Raw genomic sequence first — 20,045 nt, 5'->3', positions numbered from 1 at the left:
TAAATTCTTTCTTAAATAGTCAATCCAAAAAAATAGCGATTTTGTTGCTTGTTTCAAGTCAGTTTCTGGTGTGAGGCAAACAAAACAAAAGCCTAATCCGTACATAAGCATTTAAAATAAATAAAAAAAAAAAGAAAAATTACAGCCACTCGCGGTCAGGCAGAACCAGCGGGCCGAGCAGCGTCCACGAATAAAGCAACAACGAAAGCCAGCTTGTAACGACCTTGACCCAAACCGCAGCGACGCTGCGCCCAATAATAATAACATGATCCTCAGAATTAATGCTGTTCCAATTCGTCAGCAGCATCGCAGCATACATGGAAGCGACGCAGAAGATAAAGTGGAAGAACGTGTAGCTATACTGCACTCCAAACGCCTCATCATCGCTTCACCTCCATCCTCCCCGTCCTCATTAAGCGCAGACTGCGGCAGCGAGCCATTAGCCACTGCGTCTCTTAGCGCACTCTGCCGCAGCTGTGCGTTGGTCATCCGCACCCCAGAGGCCTCCTCCTCGGACCCAGCCAATGGTTCGTACATGCTGCTAGCACCGCTGCGAATGATTGAATTTCCCTTTACTGCCGCGTTAGTAGTGCTGTAGCAGATCGCCCCGATGGTGAAAAACGCACCCACAACTGCCATTGTTGCCCTGGCGCTGGCCTCTCCAGCCAGCGGATTGCACACAGCGGCGCCCTCGTCCTTTTCGGGCGGCGACCCGGCCAGCGCACTGGTGACCAAATACGAAGCGTACGCGGTGACCATCCCAGCCTGCGCCAGCCCCGACTTCAAATTAGCCTCCTGCACTCGCGGATGCACCGATGCGACCGAAACCAAGATGCAGACGAGCATATTGGCAGTGATGAAAAATTGGTTCCTCCCGCAGCCCTTCGAGGCAAAAACACGTAATTCACAATGGTCATAACGGCGAATGCCAGGTACATGGCCAGGGTGCCGCCTACAAGGAGGTTGCGCCAAAGCGGCCTGCCCGTATCCTCCCATCTCTCAATGCACCCCTCAGCCAAGTTGTACGCAAAATCAACCAAGAGGACCAGCTGAATGACCAAAAATACACCGCACCAATCATCGCCACATAGCGACTATAAAACTCGAAAAAGCCACTGGGAATAACAAAGCTCAGGCAAACCAACGCTGCCCACGCAACCAACTTGACCGCCCACAGTCCGTTCTGCAACTTGGCTCTCGGGTGCCTACTATCCTGCACGCCCATGGTTAAAAGGCCCAGGACGAGATGCCAGAGACTCAGCGAGAAGCACATTCGGTGCACGGCCAGCGTGCCGTAGCACAGCCTTCAGGACATTTTAACGATATGAAGCCCCATGATATTCGCTTGACCAAGTCAATGCCCCATTTGGTCGTCATAGCATAGGCTATGCTGGAGTTTAATAGGAAAAGAAGCGCGTAGTTGATGCGTGTGCCAATGGAGCCGGAGAGCTTCGAGGGGGAGAGTGAGCGGCAGGCGGCACATGCGCACGAGCAGCCGAGGGAGGCCAGACATGAAAGAAATTGCGAAGAGATGCAGCCGAGAACAACGCCCATTGTGAAATAATAATAAAAACAACTGTTCAGATAGAAAAATGTAATTGAGACGAACTAAATTGGGAATTAGAAATTTAAAAAGTAATTTTTTTTAGAGAGCAGAAAAATAAATAGGTTGGGGGTGGTGGTGGGTGATGCAATTTACGCTTTGGTTTTTGGATTTTATTTTTTATTTTGAGCACGTGGTGTATCAAAGCCCAAATGCGGATTTGGCCGAGTCTCGCTCTGTGTGTAATTAGAAGACCGGCGATCAAATCAACTGATATCGATCGCTTTATGCGCATTCATGCTTGTCACAATAATAGCGTTCAGTAAATGCTCGCTGTGCTTAAATGGGAAGTAAAGTGAGCAAGACGGGCGGGCGGGCAGGTCGATCACTGCTACTGCTGCTGCTATACTTCTTGCTCATCTCGGTTGCCTTTTTTACCTTGCTTTTTCCGTTCTGCTTTTATATTTTCTCTCATAGACACACACAACTTATTTTTTTGCATCTACATCCATGATATTTGGAAGCATAAACTCGTCAGGCGCGAGCATAGACGAGGTTGAGCACACAACCTCAGCGGCCAGCGATATCCTGCTGCCGAACCACACAGGGCGCGTGCAAAAGGTTGCGGTGGATATCGGTGGGTCACTAGCCAAAGTAGTCTACCTGACGACCACGTCAGATGAGAGCGGCGGGCGGCTGCACTTCAAGGCGTTCGAGACAGACAACGTCGACCGCTGCCTGGGGTTCATCAAGACACTCCTGGAGGATGGCGGGGACACAGCGCCCACAATCATGGCGACGGGCGGCGGCGCACACCGGTTCGGCGACCTTCTGCGCTCGGCGCTCGGCGTCGAGATCTGCGTCGAGGACGAGATGCGCAGCCTAACGACGGGGCTGAACTTTTTTATCCGCGAGGTCGCCGACGAGGTGTTTACGTATGAGCAGGACAAGCCAATGCAGTTCGTCGACGGCGGCGAGGCGGCGTTCCCCTACATGCTGGTCAACATCGGGTCGGGCGTCAGCATCATCAAGGTGACGGGCGAGGGCCAGTACGAGCGCATCAGCGGCACGTCGCTGGGCGGCGGCACGCTGTGGGGGCTGCTGCACCTGCTGACGGGCGCGCAGAGCTTCGACGAGATGCTGGAGATGACACAGCGCGGCGACAACACGCGCGTCGACATGATGGTCGGCGACATTTACGGCACGGACTACGACAAGATTGGGCTCAAGGCCACCAATATCGCGGCGACCATGGCTGGCGTCTACCGCAAGTCGCTGGGCAAGCAGTACGAGGAGGCCGACATTGCGCGGTCGCTGCTGTACATGGTCAGCAACAACATTGGGCAGATCGCGTACCTCAACGCGCAGCTGCACGGCATCCGGCGCATCTACTTTGGCGGCTACTTCATCCGCGGGCACCCGCCCACAATGCACACGCTGTCGTACGCCATTGACTTCTGGTCCAAGGGCCAGATGCGCGCGCTGTTCCTGCGCCACGAGGGCTTCCTTGGCGCAGCGGCGCATTCTTCGCCAAGCAGGACCGGTCGGTGCGGTCGCGGGCATGCTCGGTCACGGAGAACTTCTCGGTGGCCGAGTCGATTGCCGGGGCCGAGGCCGTGGGCGCGCTGGGGTCGCTGGACTACCAGCCAGCCAAGCTGGAGCCGCTGCCGCAGCTGGTTGACCGGCCACCGCACGGCTACTCGCCCGACACCGTCGACCTGGCCGGCGACGCGCGCCAGCAGGAGTACTGGATCGCTGCCATGGAGCGCAACACGCGCGGGATGCTGGCGCTAGCCGACGACGGCATGCTGGTGGCCGGCGACCCGCGGCGCATGCAGGCGTTCGGCACGCTGTACCTGCGGCACCTGCGGCGGCTGCGCGAACAGCCGCTGGCCTACGGCGCCATGTCCGTGCGCGCGCTCCTGGGCCTGCGCGAGCAGTGCCTGCACGAGGTTGGCCTGGACGACATCTTCGCGCACGTCAAGCGCCAGGAGACCGACGCGGCGCTGGCGCAGCTGCCGGCGTTCTTGCGCGCGTCCGACGCGCTCGACGACGCCGACGCGCTGCTGCTGCTGGTGCGCAACGTGCTGGCCGGCAACATGTACGACTGGGGCGCGTCGGCGCTGCGCGACGAGCTGGCGCGCGGCCAGCTGGACTTTGCGCGCGCCAGGGCCCGCATCACGTGGGTCGACCGGCTGGACGACTCGCACGCGTTCGCGCGCCACGCGCAGGCCCACGCGTACGCGCGCGCCGTGGTGTTTGTCGACAACAGCGGCGCCGACGTGTGTCTGGGCGTGCTGCCGTTTGCGCGGTTCCTGGCGCGGCGCGGCACGCACGTGGTGCTGGCGGCCAACTCGCTGCCGGCGCTGAACGACGTCACGGCGCCCGAGCTGCAGGACATTGTTGGGCGCGCCGCGGCGGCCGACGCGGCGCTGGCCGAGTGCGTGGCGGCTGGGCGGCTGGTGGTCGCCGGCACGGGCAGCGGCGGGCCGTGCCTGGACCTGCGCAAGCTGGACGAGCGGCTGGTCGCGCTGTGCGCGGGCGTGGATCTGGTGGTCATCGTCGGCATGGGCCGCGCCATCCACTCCAACTACCGCGCGCGCTTCACGTGCGACTCGCTCAAGCTGGCTGTGTTCAAGAACCAGATGGCCGCCGATGCCGCCGGCGCCAACATATACGACTGCCTGTGCCTGTTTGAGCGCGGGTCGGGCTGAGCGCGGGTCGGGCTGGGCGCGGCTCGGGCTGGGCGCCGCATTCTTCCCTTGGGCGAAAGGAAGAGAAAAGTGGGGACACTCGCAGACGCACAAAGGAAAAAGAAGAGTATTTCCCTCGCCCAGCCAATGGGCTTCTTGTTTTATTTTATTGTTCCTATTTATTTATTTTGGCTGGTGGCAAGAGTGCGGGTTTCAATGCAGCCCAGCACTGCTGCTTGTTTCGTGTGTCCGCGTGCAGGAAAAGCGTGTGTTTTTTCCCTCACTCTTTCATTATTTTTTCTTTTCTGCGAATCACCTGAAAAGAAATCGCATTTATTATTTACCATTTTCTTCATAAATACTACATTATAATTTCCATTTAAAAATTTCAAACTGTCTAAATCATTCCGCTTCCTTCTTTCTTCCTTTATAGAAAAAATGCTCCCCGGCAATGCCCCAGACAATCAGCCCACCGCCATTCCCGGACGTCGGCGCTCCGTCGGCGATCTGAAGCAATTGGCAGCACCAGCACCAGCACCTGCGGCAATGGCAATGGCAATGGCGACCGCCCCCTCGGCCTCTTCCTCTTCCAGCATCGCCACAACCACAGCCACAGCCACCTCTGACCACTGGCTGAATGAGGAGCTGGAGGCCGTGGGCGAGCTCAAACGCGGGGCCATCGCAGCGCAGTTTCCTGAGGAATTCAGCATTGACCCGCTGGACGCGCCCAACGTCTGGCTGCCAGCGCGTCTGCACCCGGAGATCGCACCCGGCGAGTTCCAAGAGTGGCTGTCAAAGCATGGCAGCCAACTGAGCAAAATGGAAGACACGGTTAATCGGCGCAAATCCATCCTTAGCTACTCATACAAGAGTGTTGAGGAGCCCCTGGTGGCGGATGCTCGGCGTGATTTTGGGTCCGGGGCGGTGAGGCGGCGGAATACCACGGGGCTTGTCAGGCGCAAGTCGTTTGTTGAGCGCGTCGAGGAGGATGTTGCTGGGGATGGGGAGTTTGGCGTGGAGGCGCCGTTTTTGGTCCAGAGTGTCCAGAGATCATCGCTGAAGCGAAGCAAGCTGGCGAATAAGAGGAGGGACTCGACGGCGAGTACTGGGCTGGGAAGGAGGGGGAGGGGCGGGAGGGTGGGTGCCGGAGGATCGGCGCCTGGTGTGTCGTCGCCGCTGGTCGCTCCGATGGACCAGGAGACGTCGCCGAAGCGCGGCTCCGACGACGAGTTTGTCGATGTGCCTGCGCCCGTGCCTGTGCCGGCATCCAGACCTGAGAGCAGCCTGGCGGCTGGCGCTGCCACTGCCGATTCAGCCGATGCTTATGGTGCGGAATTGGATCTGACTCCTTCACCAGTCCCTGTCGGTGTTCTTGCTGGCGCCAAGGTCAAGCGTCTTTCGACTGCGGAGATCCTCAAGCAGGTGACGGCAGCCGTCGATGATTTCGGTTTTGACGATTTTGATATTTGTGAGGCCGAGCCAATGGGAAATACCCTGGCATTGGCCCAAGTGCCCACTGCGCCTCCACCACCTACTCCTATGACACCGCCAGCACCCGTGCCAGCACCCGCTGCTGCGTCATCTGCGGTGGCGTCGTCGGCTTCATCGTCGGATCCGGCGGAGCGCAAAACCATTTCACACAAAAAATCTGCTTCTTGGTGGCAGTGGGGTGGCAGGGATGAAGGCTCGGGGGAGGGAGGGGATTCTGGAAAATCAACACCACCACAGCAGCAGCAGCAGCAGCAGCAGCAAGGTTTGCCAATGTCGCTGTCCAGGGGACGCATGTCAGAGTCACCGGCGCCACCTGTGCCGCCTGTACCCGCTGTGGTGCCGTCACCGGCTGCTGTTGTGGATCATCACCGCCACTGTCTTTGTCTAAGAATAAGCTTCCGTCGCCGATTTCGTTCCTACGCTTTAATCGGAAGAGCAAGAAGGAGCGGAGATTAACTGATGAGCATCAGGTACAGACCACTCCGCCAGTACCCCAACAACAACAACACCAGCAACAATACCAGCCGGATAACTCCAAATCAGTGGATTCCAGCAATCAGTTTTCAGTAGACAAACACCATCATCAGGACAGTCCAGAAGCAGCCGCAGTCTCAGCAACAGCAGCAGCAGCAGCAGAGGGCGGATACAGACAGTGATGTGTCGAGTGATAATGAGAGTCAGAGACCCAAGCAGCAACATATCCCGAGTATAATTACTCCAGTTAGGCCTCCGCCTACAACGAGGTTGGGGTTGGGCAATAATAGGTTGCCGATACATATTGAGCGGGCTATTTATCGCTTGGCATCGATTAAACTGGCGAATCCGCGCAGACCCTTGTTGCAGCAAGTGTTGTTGTCCAATATGATGTTTTGGTACTTGGAACTCATCAATCCGCGGTCTCAGCAGCAGCAGCAGCATCAACAGCAAGCGCAAGCGCAAACGGCTCCGCTGACACCACCGTTACAGCAGCAGCCTCAGCTACAACAACAGCAGCAGCATCAAAGGGTGGATCAACCGGCTAATCGGTCTAGTTCTCCTGGCCCACATCGATCAAACGCACAGCCACAGTCTTCGTCATCTAACAAGAAACCCCAGGACGGTAAAAATCCCCACGCAGTAATGGTAAACGCACAAACGGAGGCCACAAATCCAGCAACAATAACAATGGTGGGAGTGGTATTGGAGGTAATGGCGGTAACGGCAGCAGCACCAATGGGGGGAATAGGAGAAAATCTGGGGGACCACAGGCTGTAGAGAGAGTGATGATGTCACCGCAGTATGAGAGACAGCAACAGCAGATTTATTTGAGTGCTGGTGCCTCTGCTGGTGCTGGTGGTGGCGGTTCGCAGTATGTTGCGCAACCACCGTCGCCTTCGTCACAGCATCATCAGAACTACCAGAATAAGAACCAAAACCAAAATCAGCAGCAGCAGTATTTGAGGTCGCAGTCTGCGGGATCTGTTGGAAAAACAAACGGTGGTGGTGGAAGTGATGAGGATGATGATGTACCGTTAGCTTTGTATCGTGGTGAACGGAATGCTATGAGTATTGGATAAATACAACCTTTTCTTTTCTTTTCTTTTCTCTTTTTAATATTTGCATTTTTCTTCTCTCCCTCTCTCTAAACATTTTATAAACACGATTAATGTGTCAAAAAATTTTCATAATATTTTTTTCTAAATATGCTGTATTTTTAATATAACATTCCATACACACATGTTTTTTGTTCTACAAATAGATGGTTAGGTGGGGGTTTTCCTCCCACCCCCCCCTCCGGTTGAAATGTGTATGGAGATAAATTATTACCGAATTTATATTATGATTGTAAGAAATTTTTTTAAAAAGATTTAGAAAAGATATCCCAGTGCAACAATAGCTACCACGCCCATTCCAACAACCGTCTTATCCGCACCACTGGACATATCATCCGACGCCGAAGCACTTGCGTTCTTTGCACGATCCTCACTATTATTCTCATCCTGGGCCTTACCCTTATTCTCCAGCTGACTTTGAGCATCCAAGCTCTTCGATGCAGCAGCAGCTGCTGCTGCTGCCGAAGAAGCAGCGGGAGAAGCAGAGGAACCAGACTTGACTGTGGCCGTAACAGTATTAGCCGAAACAGTGACCACGGCGGTGACTACCGGAGTGGCTATGGCGGGGAGGAAAGGAATACCTTGTTCGGCAAATTTAAGACAAACAGTATTACAGTCCTGACGTTGAACTTCGGCGGCTACTTCACAGGCTTTGGCGCAAGATGCGGTCGCTTCCTTATCGGCGGCGGCATGGACCTTGGTGCTGAGAACCGTGGTGGTGATGATGGCGAGGATGGAATTGAACTTCATGGTTATTGTTTTTTATGTTTGGAAAAAGGGTAGAAAGGGCGGTTGAAGTTTTGTGTGCGTCTGTGTGTGTGTGCGTAAGCTTGGGTTATTCAGGAAATCGGAATTTGAAAATAAAAGTTTTTGAGGGGGGTGGAATACGTGGGGTCTTTTATAATCTTTTTTGTTATTTTCAGCGTGGGAGTGCGTAAAATTCCAAGTATTATTGTTATTGTTATGGATATTTAATTATGTTACTGTCAAATTGGAAGAGGTTTTTCCCACCTCTTCTTTTTAACTCCTTTGAAAAAACAACGTTGTTCAGAATAGTCACCGATTGCATGCACTATGAGCTTGTTCCCAACGTTTATCGTTAAAGAGTAAAAACAAAAATTAAAAATTAAAAATTAAAAATGGACTGATTATTATTATTATTGGTCCCCTGTGCTCCTAGAGTTTACTTCTTATCTATGTGAAATGTTGCGTGCAAGTGACATTGTTGTCGAATAAAAACAACAACTTCCAAGTTACTGTACATCGGAGCACTACGCACTCCTTTCATTTACAAAAAAAACAGGGAACTCTCTCCCTTTTGGTTAGTCATTCTCATCGAAGTTTATTTTTTTAAATTGTTGTCGTTTACTCATCATTAACTTTGTCTTACTGCGAAAATGAAACTCGTGCAGAAACCATGGGCCAATCGGGCAAGCAGGCCAAATCAATCTTCTCTAGCACTGGTCTCACATCGAACAACTCAATAAACTGTTGATCCATCGACCTCGATTTAGGCGCTGAATACCTCCGATACTCATCGAAAATACTTGTATGGCTCCACTCCTGCACCTTCCTCAAACACCCAACCAAACACCCCGTCCGGTGCTTCCCCTTATTACAATGAATTAAAATTGGATGATTCCTCCGATCCATCAAAACCGCCAAAGCCTCGCACATAACCGCCTCTGGAATATCCGCAAATGGCTCCTTATTCCCTGCAACACCGAATTGAAACAGTTTGATGCCGTTTTGATTGAGGAATTTCTGGCTCTGCTCCGGGTACTCTTCGAGAATCAATGTCAGGATGCTCTTGAGCTTGAGCTTTTGGAGAAAGGGAAAGTGCCGTTTTTTTGGCATCCCGCTGCGGTATATGTAGGGGCAGACCATGGCAAAGTTCTCGGGTGGGTAGAGGTCTTCGGGGCATTCGTCCATGTTTGCGCCGTCCTCGAAGGGCTTTGTCGCTACTATTGTGTTGGTGATCGTGATTGGGAAATTTGCTGCTGGCTCTGCATCGTGGAGTGACTCATCGTGAGATACTAGCGCCGATACTACTGTTTGTTGAATACTGGGTAATTCTGACATAATTGATTACACTGTGTAAATGAAAAATAATTTTTGTAAACGGGTTAATACGTGCGAGTTGAAGACTAAAAATGACGTTAAACTAAAAAAGGGGGCTAAAAAATAATATAATATTTTACACCGCTTAATATAGTGTTTTGGTTTAAGGCACGTGTAAAGCGCACATGACTTTAGTACCACCATTCAAACCCATTTTCAATGTAAACTCTAGTTCATCATAACCCTTAATATTGTCAAGACAAAATGTTACATAATTTCCGAATTCAACATGCCACTTTCTGAAATAAACTTTGTCATATATCGATTATTTATTGGGTGCCATGCCTGCCAGTAGCTTTGAAAAATTCAAATGAACCATTGCCAATTCTTAGCAATTTGGGCTATGTTTGTAAATATATGGTCGCAATGGTTTAATTTAATTTAATTAGTTGCTTGGGACGCATTTTGTCAGCTAATTTATTTTTGGTAAGGTTTCAAACTCAACATGTCCAATTTTCTTATGATAAAATTGTACATTATTGCTTTACAGTTCCATAGAATACCAAGCAAATTGTTCATTCATTTTAGAAACAAATTTAAATTCGCAGACACAGTTTTTTCTTACATTATCAAAATTATTTTTAAGTATATATGTTGGAGGCAGCATACCCTATACTTTTTTCTTTTCTCTACTCTTAATTATTTACCTCATTATCAAATATTACTACTTTAACATTACAACTTTTTAAAAATCCAACATTTTTATTGTCTTTTCAGCCATGTTTTGCTTCAGCCAGCTTCCATTTGTCGTTCTCGACCAAATTCTCCGCGAGTTTACCAATACCAGCAAAAGTGAAGTTAATACATAGGCAAAATATCTGCTGTTGTTCAGCGTTTGTCACAAGTGGAGAAAAAAAGCATTACCTTTAGTTTACAACAATGCCACACTATGTGGCCATAAAAGGTGTAAGACTCGTTCTGCTAAGGATTCAAAAGGCGCTGAAATTATAAATTTCAAAAACTCAAATATCGAGCTAATAAACGTCAATGGATACTCGCATTTAGTAAACGTGCTGTCTGTGGAAATAATTTATTCTCCGTACTGTCGCGCACTGGTCGGCAACGCAAACAATATTTCTCGCATTTAACAAATATGACTGGACCAGTGTTATAGAAATTGAGATTATTGACAGCATATATTATTATAAAAATATACACACACTTCAAATCGGCTTTGAAGAGAATGCCATGCGTTTTGTCAAGCTGCTTGTCAAGCACATGCCAAATATTGTTAAATTGGATTTAATTATAATGATAAAAATGGCTATGCAGATGTTTTTTTTTGTAATGTTGAGTAAAATGTACTCACAAAACCTACAGCATTTTGTAAGCAAATCAACACATTACTTCAATGAATCAGTTCAATTCAAAAGGCTGATCGTACTTAATTTAAATTTAAATTTACATGATGTTGAATACATTGCAAAGGCTTGTTGCCAGCAGTTGCAAAAAGTAACATTGAGAAATATTGCCGACAAGTTCTCATGGAAAATGCTCGCAGGAACTAATGAAAATAATATTGTCTTTTTCCAATTTGCGCCAAATGAATTTGTAATTTGATGATGTTCCGAATATTAATGCTTTGAAAACTTCAACAAAACTTTATATTGGTTAATGGCAATCAACTGATTAACCATTCTTGGCTGTTTAACCACACAAGCAATAAGTCATACAGTGACCAAAGCAATATGTTTTTCTTCTTTACTGCCAACAGTGCATAGCACTTATTTATTAAATACATTTTTTATAATAATAGTTTGCCTACACGCTAATAGAACGTTTTAGTATCCCAGTTGTTCTAACAAAAAGGTATTGACTATATTAATTTTGTTGAAGAATATGGAGATGTGTATCATTATCTGAAATGTATCACATTTGAGAAACCTAGCGCTTTTAGTTTCTTTTTTAAATGTGGCCACAGGGGGATTAATAATAACTAAATAATTAGTCACAAGGGATACTCTTAAAAAATAAAATAAAGCTATATTAGAAAACTGAGGATATCCTGTCCTCATGACGGGAACGCCTCAGTATATATCAGAAACGAATTATAACATGTGCGCGGCGGCTACAGCGCCGCTCACATGTAGACAACTGGCAAAACAAATACTATCTTGATGTGCCTCAAATTTGCGTCAATATCTGCTGCTGTCATTCTCTAACTAAAACAGGTTTAATCATAAACACCATGCGGCTTTGCAATTGATGTGATGTGACCAGGACATTGGTTGACATCCCACATCTATCTGGTGCTTCTGTACGCACCGACGGGTCTCCGCCTGGGTCACTGTCCCAGGTCGCGAGCCACCCGTGGGATTCTCAACATTGTGAATGCTCACTTTTTTAAGACTTTTACGTAAATAAAAACAGTTTCATTCTAAAATATATATATATATAATTGCAGCTTTATTTATATTAAATTGATTGTTTAAGGATTAGGTAACTTGATTGTTGTTGAAATTCTGTTTTGAGGAAGCAAATAATGAGCGACAGAATCGCTAGTTTTTTTGGCTCGACCATTATTATATAAAATATCTTCATCTCTTGTTTCTTTTGTTTTTCTTTCTTCTTCCTATTTGTCTACATCCCAACTTTTTAAATACTTTGAGGCCATTTAGTGAAACTGCTCAATCTCCACCACTGTTTATCTTATATTTTATCCTTTTGTTGCCAACTGTTTTTCTTACTAAAATGGCCAACTTCCACTTGCCCAACAACATCGTATTGATGATCCTGAACTGTGTAGTCGCCAAGCCTGCCACGAAGCACCTGCCACGTGAATTTTCAGTACTGGCAGGCGTGTGCCAGCAGTGGAGAAGGCTGGCGGTGCCGATCATCTGCTCGAGCGCAGGAATTCGGTGCATTTGTTTCGAATCGGGATCCCAACAATCCAAGTTTGGTACCAGCCCTAGAATCAGATATCCCTGAAATTATAATGCTTGGTGGACAGAGCTACATCAGGTCTGTATTGTTTGAATTTGAAGCTGGCAAACACTTTTTGGATTTCCTGGAAGCTATTGTTAGCGAGCTGCAGCATACCAGCGTTGCGTGGACTGGCGTTAAAGCCCTGCACTTCAGGTTTCACGAGCATTCAGTGGTTGTTCACGACTATTTACCCATTGTTCTTAGCAAAAAAGCGAGCGACGGCCTTTTAAATCTTGCTGCAGATCTGGCCGACAGCTTTCCAAATGTACTCGAGCTTAATACTAAAGCCGCAAGTCCAATATCGATGTTAGTGCATTGGTCGGGTACCTTGTCGATAGGTTTGCAGTAACTGTGACAAGCTTCAAACATAATCTTTTCTATCCGATTTATGTGCCTGCGTTTTCGGACACACTCGCCCATCTTTCTCTTATAATGAGCCCCTGGGCTGTGGAGAACCTCCCAAGGGTAAACGCCGATACACTCAAAACTCTGAAGTTGCGTGATTATCCTTCTGACTATTCATGGCCAGTTTTGCCAACAGCCAAACCCTAGCAGCATCAACTTGCCCAACTGAAAAGCTAGATATTTATTTATCACATTACACTTCTGAGCTCAGTCATAATCTCCAGATGAGCTTTCCTGCTCTTGAGTACCTGCGTCTTGATAATTGGCACTCTGATATTAAGAAATCAGCACTGCTCTGTTTCCCGCGTACATTCCCAATATTCACGTTTTGGGATCAATTCAAGCGATCAAGTCGTTTTTCTGGCACAAATCCAGCGGATTTGGAAACTTCAAGATTCGATAGGATGTTGCATGCGACAGACATGGAAATTTCTACGAGATGGCCGACAGATTTTTCAACCGCCTGCGCATTGATGGTCAAGCAGCGTTGGATCTTATTTTCGATTCTCCAAAACTTGACGCAGACAGGATCAACTGGACCAATCTTACTTTCTTGACCATTAGAGGTGATATTAATATTGAGACGATTTCAGCGCTCCTTCCTCGCCTACCCTCACTGACTAACCTGAAAGCTTGTGATTTAGTACACAGCGAGGACACGAATAATACCGACGCTCTTGACCAGTCTACACCCCCCGATCTCGCCAGTTTGTCCACTACAGCGCCACTATCCACTTCGGTGAGAAGTATCAAACTTACGTATAATGGAGGTGATTATATTTGTGGATCAATGGAAGACGGAGTCGTGCAACTCATTTTGCGCGTGCCTTCCCTGACCTTTTTATTTGTAGATCCCGACTTTGGTGAATGCTTTGGGCTTTTGAAGGAAAAGTACGGTCCGAGTATCCTCATTTGAGTGATATCGATTTTTTTGATGTATCACAGGATTACTGAGTTTTCATTTAGCAGGTTTGGCGATTTATTTAAATAATTTCATACATTGTCTTGCATTTGAAATTACGCATGGTTGTAAATGCAAAATGAAATCTAAGTAGTTTAGTTTGTAGCAACATATACGATTATAACTATTGTCGTAAAATTATTCTCCTAGAATATGTTAATGCATCCAAAGGTATAATCTAGGTAAATAAATAAATGAGTACATATAATGATATTGATGTACAGACACCTGGCATAAAATATAATTTTGTCCAACTACTTTGTAAATTTGATATATTATTGTTTTTGTTTTAATTGCCATTTGCTTTAACCTCATATAAATTTAATATGGATACATATTTTAATCCTTTAGTCGGTGCAGGTGGCGCATTGTCGGGCGACCATGCGGACAATTCCACGGGTGGTCCAGGTCGCTTAAATGGCGCACGATGGCCTTCATCTGCGTCAAGCTCAGCGAGTCCCCGACATTGTTGACCGCCTGCAAGCCCTAGATGCAAACATCTTACGTGCCCTTTCGCACCGAGGCATGGACTCGGGATTAATGCACAGCTTTCCAACAAGCTCCAGCAGGTCCTGCTGATTGAACAATGTCTGGTCGATAAACGGCTGGCTCAACAGACTGACTTTTCTTCCCGGCGCCTCCGTATCATCAACTCGTACGTGGAATCCATTGCGCATCAGCGTCTCCTTGTGCTCAATGGCTACGCCTTCGTCGACAATGCTTAGCTCTAACTGTGCCGGGCGAATAAGCGGTTGAGAGGAAATGACCGCGCGCTGCTGCAGTTGCTCAAAGTTATACTTTTCGTCCGATGCATGCTGGTCGATAATGTACAGATCTTGGTCGAGGCGCGCTATAATAAAGCCGCGATTGAACTGGCCAATGACTGACATACGCGCAAAATCAGTCTTGTGTATTAGCTGGGATAGCGCCGAGAGGCGTCTTCGGGTTGGTTTCTGATATTCCGCCTTCGCCACAGCTGTGTCAATGCAGCATACTCGTCGGCAGTACTTGCCCCTGCTGGCTTTCTTCGAGTACCCTGTTCGCCGTTCTTGTTTTTCTCGCAGCCGAGCGCCAATCCCTGCCAGTCATGCTCGTCGTTTTGCATGCGGTTGCGGCAAGTGCCAATGACAATGCTGGGCAGCTTCTTGGATGTCGGCTTGGGATCAACTGGGCGAGATACAGAAGTTGGCTGGGGTCTGGAAATAACACCCCCCATGTGCTCGACGAGCCTCTGCCTCGATGCTGCCGAGGGAGGCGGGTTGAAATCCGCATCATGGCCACTCGGCCTCTTGTTGTTAATTGACCTGCCAGCAACTTTGGACTTCGGGTCCTCTACATAACACATAACAACTCCGGGCACCGATGTCTTCACAGAAACAACATTGCGCCTATCATGATTATCTCTGGGCGCGGGCTCAGCGATCAACTGCGTTTGTACTCGATAACGCTGAACATAGACTCTTGGGGCTCAAGCACATTCGCCAACGCCTCCTTCAGTGCCGCCAGCAACTGAGTCTCGTGGCGAATTAGAATAGTGCGCTTGTCCGGTGTCAAGTTGACATCAATGGTTGTGGCGTTGATGGATATGGATATGGCAAATACCGGGTATTTTGTCGGACAGTGGCTGCGGAATGACTCATTGACTAGTTTCTTGGCCTTGGGGAAATCGCATGGGCGGCCGTTGACAAAGAAGTATTGCTTGTCTGAGCCGCTGCGGCCGGCCTCCGGTATTGGCTTGGATATATTACCTTCAATCAGCAGCTCCAGCCCGTCGTCGTCGTCGGCAACTGCAGAATCTGCGGGCCGGTACCCTATCTGCGTCATATGCGGGCGAACCTGGGCACCCAGAACCGCGACCAACCGAGCCATGCGGTCAGCCTGCGGCGGCGTGCGTACAGCCACGGTAATCCCGCTCTTGGTCTGATTCGACATGGTGATCCGCGCCTGATCACTAATAATAGCGTACTGCTCGACCAAGCCGACAAGGCGCAAGTACTCTCTCCGGATATTCTTCTTCAGGTCCTGCAGGCGCACCGGCCACCTAGTAAACAACCCTGTCAGGGTAACCGTGGTGCCTCTCTCTCGAGCTACTGTGGTCGTCTCCGCAAGCTCGCCGTTGCCGTCGTACTCTAGCTGAACGCCCATGGGCGCTGTTTCTTCGGTCGCTGTAGTCACGGTTACTTTGGATACGGCGCAGAGTGAGCTTAGGGCTTCGCCGCGGAACCCAAATGTGTCGACGCCCTCCAGGTCCTCGAAGCTGCTGATTTTGGATGTCCAGTGTTTGCGGCACAGAGAGATGCGGTCCTCTTCTTTAATGCCCTGCCCGTTGTCTGAGACAGAGATGGATGCCAGGCCGCTGTCCTTCATCTTGATGTCGACTAACGTGGCGCCTGCGTCCAGCCCGTTTTCCAGAAGCTCTTTTACTGCAGTCGCTAGATCCACGATGACCTGGCCCGAGCACAAGCGGTGCACAGTGTCCTTGTCGATAGCGTGCATTAATAAAAAATAAATGTAGTTTGAAAGTAATTAAAGTCCAAGGTATAATAAAATAGTGTTGGTATTGTATCAATATTAAAAATGAAAAATAAAGAACCCAAAAATTAATCGATTTGCAACAATTGACCTCGTCCGGATGCCCCCCCGACATCAGCTGTCTACATCTCGTCGATGGCTTAATTATGGCAAAATGGCCACACCTCCCACTTTCAATCAGATCTCTCTCATCATATGTGTAATGGATATATTCTTTCAATCCTTCAGTTCTCAGCGTGCGCTAGCTCTCCGCCAATCTTATAGTTCGCAATTTTCTCCCAGTCAATCTTATTCCTGGTGACCGGCAACGTGCGACGCAGTCCCTTAAAGGTTCTTTCAGCCAACTGCCTATACCCATCATTAATCCCCTGCTGGAAATCAGCCTCAAATTGGCCAATCATCTTGGCCACCTTCTTCGCCACATCCCTACCCGCCTCGATATCACCAGCAAAGTCCGACTGCGTGTCTAACTGCACATTACCGTCCTCAAAGTAATGCACGCGCACTTTGGCGCTTCCATTGAGCTGCGCCATGGCCGGATTGAACGACCAAACGGCCCTCCACGACCCATTCCAGAAATTGCCTGGCGAAAACTTGTTGCTCACAATGCAGCTCACTACAGCGCCCTCATGTGCAAACACAGAAACGGATCCGTTAGTGTAGTGGTTGGCCACGTATTGATCCAGGTGCGTTTGCAGGGCGCCCGCAGCTCCTCGTTCTCATCCGCAGAATTGTCGTAGGACTCGGGGTCTGAAGCTATACGCCGAAGATGGTCAAAGGTGAATACTGTGCCAGTATTGGGATCTAGGTACCGGCTCTCAGATACCTGGTTGTACGGTGTTAGCAGAACAGTGCTCTGCTGTCCGGGGACCTCGACCACCAGGAACTGCTGCATGTTGCTTTCGCCAAAACAGGCTCAATTTGTGCCTGGAGTGCGTCATCGTCGTTCACAATTCCGCGAATGTCTATGGAAAAAATGAAAATGGTGTTAGCTCATGGTCTCTGGTCCGTGTAATGAGGTGTGTTGTGTGTGTGTTGCGTTGCGTTGAAAATTTGCTTTTTGAATGAGGAGCGCAGCAAAAAAGTCGGTTGCAAATTTGCGGGCATCTGGCTTACCATTGAATACATCGTCGACCTCGCCTGGCGGGCTGTGCAGCAGAAAGCTAGCGGCCTTTGCAATTCTGTCGTCCGAGCTCATTGGTTGTTGCTAATAAATGTGTAATGTGTGTAAATTGAAAGAGTAACAAATGAGTGAAAAAGAAAAGAAAAAAGTGAAGGAATTAAAGGAAATTGAAGGAGCGCTGAAAGCATAGAGCCTCGCATATATCCATCGATTGATGTGCACAAGGGGCGCGGGTGAGGGGCTGAAGCTGTGGATAAACTCCACAAGAGCGGGGGGGGAAGCAAAGGGCTTAAACAACATAACATGAACCCTCTTTTGCGCGCATACAATATGCATATCAGCTCCTGGCTTTATTCTGCCATGTTTCTTGCGTCCAAATGCGCGTCTATTTCGGGCTACGGATCCAACCAACAACAATAATAATAATAGCAACACACAAAAGCAGATCATGCCTGTCGAGGTGATCCTCTGCTTAATCATCCACTCAATAAGCATAGCAGCACAAGAATCAACAGCACAAACATATACACAGCAAAAGTGCCTTATTTTATGCGATTAAATTGCTTTTTAAAATCAATTCAAAGGGGAAAAAAGAGCGAGAACGACATCTAGAGGCAAAAAAAGACGAAAGCCGCGCCCTCTTTTAAACCCTCCTCTCCGATAGTATACGAGCTTTAGGCAGAGGCCTCAGCGGCAGCCTTCTCCCGGCGGGCATCACGCTCCTCAGCAATGGTGAGCTTGATTCCCTTGTCCTTGGGCAGAGACACCCAGGGCTTGTTGCCATCGCCAATAACGAAGACGTTGGACTGGCGGGTGGCGAACGAGCGCTCCTTGGTGTCCTTAACGTGGACAATGTCGAAGCCACCGAGGTGACGCTCGCGGTGGGTAATGATACCAACGCGACCCATGTTACGGCCACCGGTGATCATGGCGACGTTGCCGACCTCGAACTTGATGAAGCCAACAACCTTGCCGGTCTCAAGATCGATCTTGACGGAGTCGTCAACCTTGATCAGGGGATCGGGGTAACGGATGGTGCGACCATCGTGGGTGACAATGAAGGGAACGGCACCGGCGCCCAGCTGGCAGCGGCGGACCTTGCCAAGCTTGAACTTGGCCTCCTCGGCGTTGATGCGGTGGACGGTGAAGCGGCCCTTGACGTCGTAGACAAGACGGAAGTGCTCGTCGGTCTTCTCGAGGGAGATGACGTCCAGGAAACCGGCGGGGTAGGTCGAGTCAGTGCGGACCTTACCGTCAACCTTAACCAGGCGCTGCATGAGAATGCTGCGGACCTCGCGGCCGTTCAGAGCGTACTTCAGACGGTTACGCAGGAAGATGATCAGAGGCAGGCACTCGCGCTGCTTGTGGGGACCGGCAGAGGGCTTAGGGGCGTAGGTGCCGGTAAGCTTGTCCAGCATCCAGTGCTTGGGAGCGTTAAGACGCTTCATATGCTTCTTGGGTCCGCGAGCCTAACAAGGTGAGAAATGGGTGTAAAAGAGCGGGTAGTGCGCATAGAGTTGAGTTAGTAAATCAGTTACTTTTGGGAAAGTTTGTAGTTTTGCAAAGCGCTTGCCGCAGTAGTCGGCAATGGAAGTGCACGCGTGAGTGCGAGCAAGCAGGAACAGATGTTGGCCCAACGACGCCGGCATATTTATGTCCATAAATCGATAGGTGAGCCTGTCTGTAAATACGCGTGTGTGCACATGAGCGCGCGCTCTAGTGCCTCAAATCAAGAGACTCAAAAGCAAAAAAACAGCGCAGCCTGGCTCTGTCTGTCGGCCAGCTGCCACAAGCCCAAGCTTAGGCACTGCAAGGATAGCCGCCATATGCCGCGCCAGTGCGTAAACACAAGCAAAGCGCAATGGGGGATTTTGCTCTGGGTTGGCGTTGTGCCCAATGGTCCGTTGCTAAGGAAAGCAAAAACCAGAGCAACAGAGCAAGGCGATTCCAATGTAAAAAGTCGCAGCTGGCTAGCTTCGAATCAGAGTTTAGCATCCAGGAATTACTTCACTAATGCTCCGCTCAAGCAGGGTCCCCGGTTTATGTATTTGCACACAACCAGGGCCTTTGTTCGCTCCAGCCAAAAAACCGCTCGTTCATACAAGAAATCCCCCACTCTCCCGCTGCTAGTCTCCTCAAAGCGATTGCTATAACGCGATTCTCATTCAAAAATGTTTGAGATTCAAATGTGAATCTCTGAATTCGCGGCCCCTCTCTCTAATTATCCTTGCCCCGTATCCATCAAAAAATGACTCGTCGTGCCAACCCAACAATATGCCTGCCTGCTGTTTGCCGCATCCATCCTGGATCATATCGCATCCATTATATTCATCGCTGTTGGATGCAAGTTCAGCCGTCCTGTGGCTAACGGAGTTTCGCCTTTATTCTGTCTGATATTTACCATGATGAATATTCAGAGGTTATGTAAAAATATTCTACTCAAGAGTATTGATTTGGAGAAGACCTCAGGCGAAAAGAGAGAGGTCCAAGTCATCTTTAGGCGCCAGGCTATTTTTGCTAATAGCAAGATGGGGAGGCTGCTGCTTTTCAACACGTTAATTTTAAAAATTGACGCACGCACTTGCGGCTCTCCAGTATTTCAAGCCAATTTATTTTTCTTTGGAGGCAGAAAGTGCGCCTTGAAATGCGCAACATGCTG

At 49.1% G+C, this 20,045-nt stretch overlaps 12 protein-coding genes across 12 annotated transcripts; 5 read left to right on the top strand and 7 right to left on the bottom strand.

Moving 5' to 3' along the window:
• Positions 1–72: 72 nt before the first annotated feature.
• On the bottom strand, positions 73–1,669 carry BX661DRAFT_180524 (serine incorporator/TMS membrane protein). The gene is given in 5 exon segments (XM_051535493.1): positions 73–366; positions 393–882; positions 900–1,049; positions 1,070–1,304; positions 1,322–1,669. The coding sequence occupies 5 exon segments, from the start codon at positions 1,552–1,554 to the stop codon at positions 140–142; spliced, it is 1,335 nt and encodes a 444-aa protein (XP_051392872.1). The 5' UTR covers positions 1,555–1,669; the 3' UTR covers positions 73–139.
• Positions 1,670–1,954: 285 nt separating this feature from the next.
• On the top strand, positions 1,955–4,547 carry BX661DRAFT_180523 (fumble-domain-containing protein). The gene is made up of 2 exons (XM_051535492.1): positions 1,955–3,027; positions 3,060–4,547. Exons 1-2 carry the CDS (start codon positions 2,054–2,056, stop codon positions 4,255–4,257), a joined length of 2,172 nt encoding a protein of 723 aa, XP_051392871.1. The 5' UTR covers positions 1,955–2,053; the 3' UTR covers positions 4,258–4,547.
• On the bottom strand, positions 4,548–5,348 carry BX661DRAFT_180522 (uncharacterized protein). Its single transcript, XM_051535491.1, has one exon. The coding sequence runs from the start codon at positions 5,085–5,087 to the stop codon at positions 4,701–4,703; it is 387 nt and encodes a 128-aa protein (XP_051392870.1). The 5' UTR covers positions 5,088–5,348; the 3' UTR covers positions 4,548–4,700.
• A 553-nt stretch (positions 5,349–5,901) lies between these two features.
• Positions 5,902–7,375, top strand: BX661DRAFT_180520 (activator of mitotic machinery Cdc14 phosphatase activation C-term-domain-containing protein). The gene is made up of 4 exons (XM_051535490.1): positions 5,902–6,084; positions 6,117–6,293; positions 6,325–6,826; positions 6,868–7,375. Exons 1-4 carry the CDS (start codon positions 5,998–6,000, stop codon positions 7,281–7,283), a joined length of 1,182 nt encoding a protein of 393 aa, XP_051392869.1. The 5' UTR covers positions 5,902–5,997; the 3' UTR covers positions 7,284–7,375.
• Positions 7,376–7,503: 128 nt separating this feature from the next.
• Positions 7,504–8,166, bottom strand: BX661DRAFT_180519 (uncharacterized protein). The gene has a single exon (XM_051535489.1). It carries the CDS (start codon positions 8,067–8,069, stop codon positions 7,575–7,577), a length of 495 nt encoding a protein of 164 aa, XP_051392868.1. The 5' UTR covers positions 8,070–8,166; the 3' UTR covers positions 7,504–7,574.
• Positions 8,167–8,406: 240 nt separating this feature from the next.
• Positions 8,407–9,470, bottom strand: BX661DRAFT_180518 (tyrosine phosphatase family-domain-containing protein). The gene has a single exon (XM_051535488.1). It carries the CDS (start codon positions 9,399–9,401, stop codon positions 8,706–8,708), a length of 696 nt encoding a protein of 231 aa, XP_051392867.1. The 5' UTR covers positions 9,402–9,470; the 3' UTR covers positions 8,407–8,705.
• A 2,661-nt stretch (positions 9,471–12,131) lies between these two features.
• On the top strand, positions 12,132–12,352 carry BX661DRAFT_197564 (uncharacterized protein; the record flags this gene model as incomplete). Its single annotated transcript, XM_051538142.1, has 2 exons — positions 12,132–12,227; positions 12,257–12,352. The coding sequence occupies 2 exons, from the start codon at positions 12,132–12,134 to the stop codon at positions 12,350–12,352; spliced, it is 192 nt and encodes a 63-aa protein (XP_051392866.1).
• On the top strand, positions 12,132–13,074 carry BX661DRAFT_223799 (uncharacterized protein). Its single transcript, XM_051538889.1, has 2 exons — positions 12,132–12,227; positions 12,257–13,074. The coding sequence occupies exon 2, from the start codon at positions 12,376–12,378 to the stop codon at positions 12,712–12,714; it is 339 nt and encodes a 112-aa protein (XP_051392865.1). The 5' UTR covers positions 12,132–12,227; positions 12,257–12,375; the 3' UTR covers positions 12,715–13,074.
• On the top strand, positions 13,051–13,772 carry BX661DRAFT_180514 (uncharacterized protein). Its single transcript, XM_051535487.1, has 2 exons — positions 13,051–13,661; positions 13,688–13,772. Exons 1-2 carry the CDS (start codon positions 13,210–13,212, stop codon positions 13,722–13,724), a joined length of 489 nt encoding a protein of 162 aa, XP_051392864.1. The 5' UTR covers positions 13,051–13,209; the 3' UTR covers positions 13,725–13,772.
• Positions 13,773–13,986: 214 nt separating this feature from the next.
• On the bottom strand, positions 13,987–16,325 carry BX661DRAFT_180512 (uncharacterized protein). The gene is given in 5 exon segments (XM_051535486.1): positions 13,987–14,179; positions 14,197–14,670; positions 14,706–14,821; positions 14,861–15,157; positions 15,178–16,325. 5 exon segments carry the CDS (start codon positions 16,225–16,227, stop codon positions 14,071–14,073), a joined length of 2,046 nt encoding a protein of 681 aa, XP_051392863.1. The 5' UTR covers positions 16,228–16,325; the 3' UTR covers positions 13,987–14,070.
• BX661DRAFT_180511 (uncharacterized protein) lies at positions 16,326–17,859 on the bottom strand. The gene is made up of 4 exons (XM_051535485.1): positions 17,380–17,859; positions 17,176–17,228; positions 17,026–17,152; positions 16,326–16,972 (listed from the first exon to the last, which is right to left on the bottom strand). The coding sequence occupies exons 1-4, from the start codon at positions 17,459–17,461 to the stop codon at positions 16,488–16,490; spliced, it is 747 nt and encodes a 248-aa protein (XP_051392862.1). The 5' UTR covers positions 17,462–17,859; the 3' UTR covers positions 16,326–16,487.
• A 2-nt stretch (positions 17,860–17,861) lies between these two features.
• On the bottom strand, positions 17,862–19,941 carry BX661DRAFT_180510 (ribosomal protein S4). The gene is made up of 2 exons (XM_051535484.1): positions 19,788–19,941; positions 17,862–18,855 (listed from the first exon to the last, which is right to left on the bottom strand). The coding sequence occupies exons 1-2, from the start codon at positions 19,788–19,790 to the stop codon at positions 18,061–18,063; spliced, it is 798 nt and encodes a 265-aa protein (XP_051392861.1). The 5' UTR covers positions 19,791–19,941; the 3' UTR covers positions 17,862–18,060.
• Positions 19,942–20,045: the final 104 nt, after the last annotated feature.

Source organism: Kickxella alabastrina (assembly GCF_025024165.1).
Source record: "Kickxella alabastrina strain RSA 675 chromosome Unknown BX661scaffold_7, whole genome shotgun sequence".
Taxonomy (NCBI): domain Eukaryota; kingdom Fungi; phylum Kickxellomycota; class Kickxellomycetes; order Kickxellales; family Kickxellaceae; genus Kickxella; species Kickxella alabastrina.
Note: the sequence above shows the minus strand (reverse complement) of the source record. Positions and strands in the feature narration are given on the sequence as shown.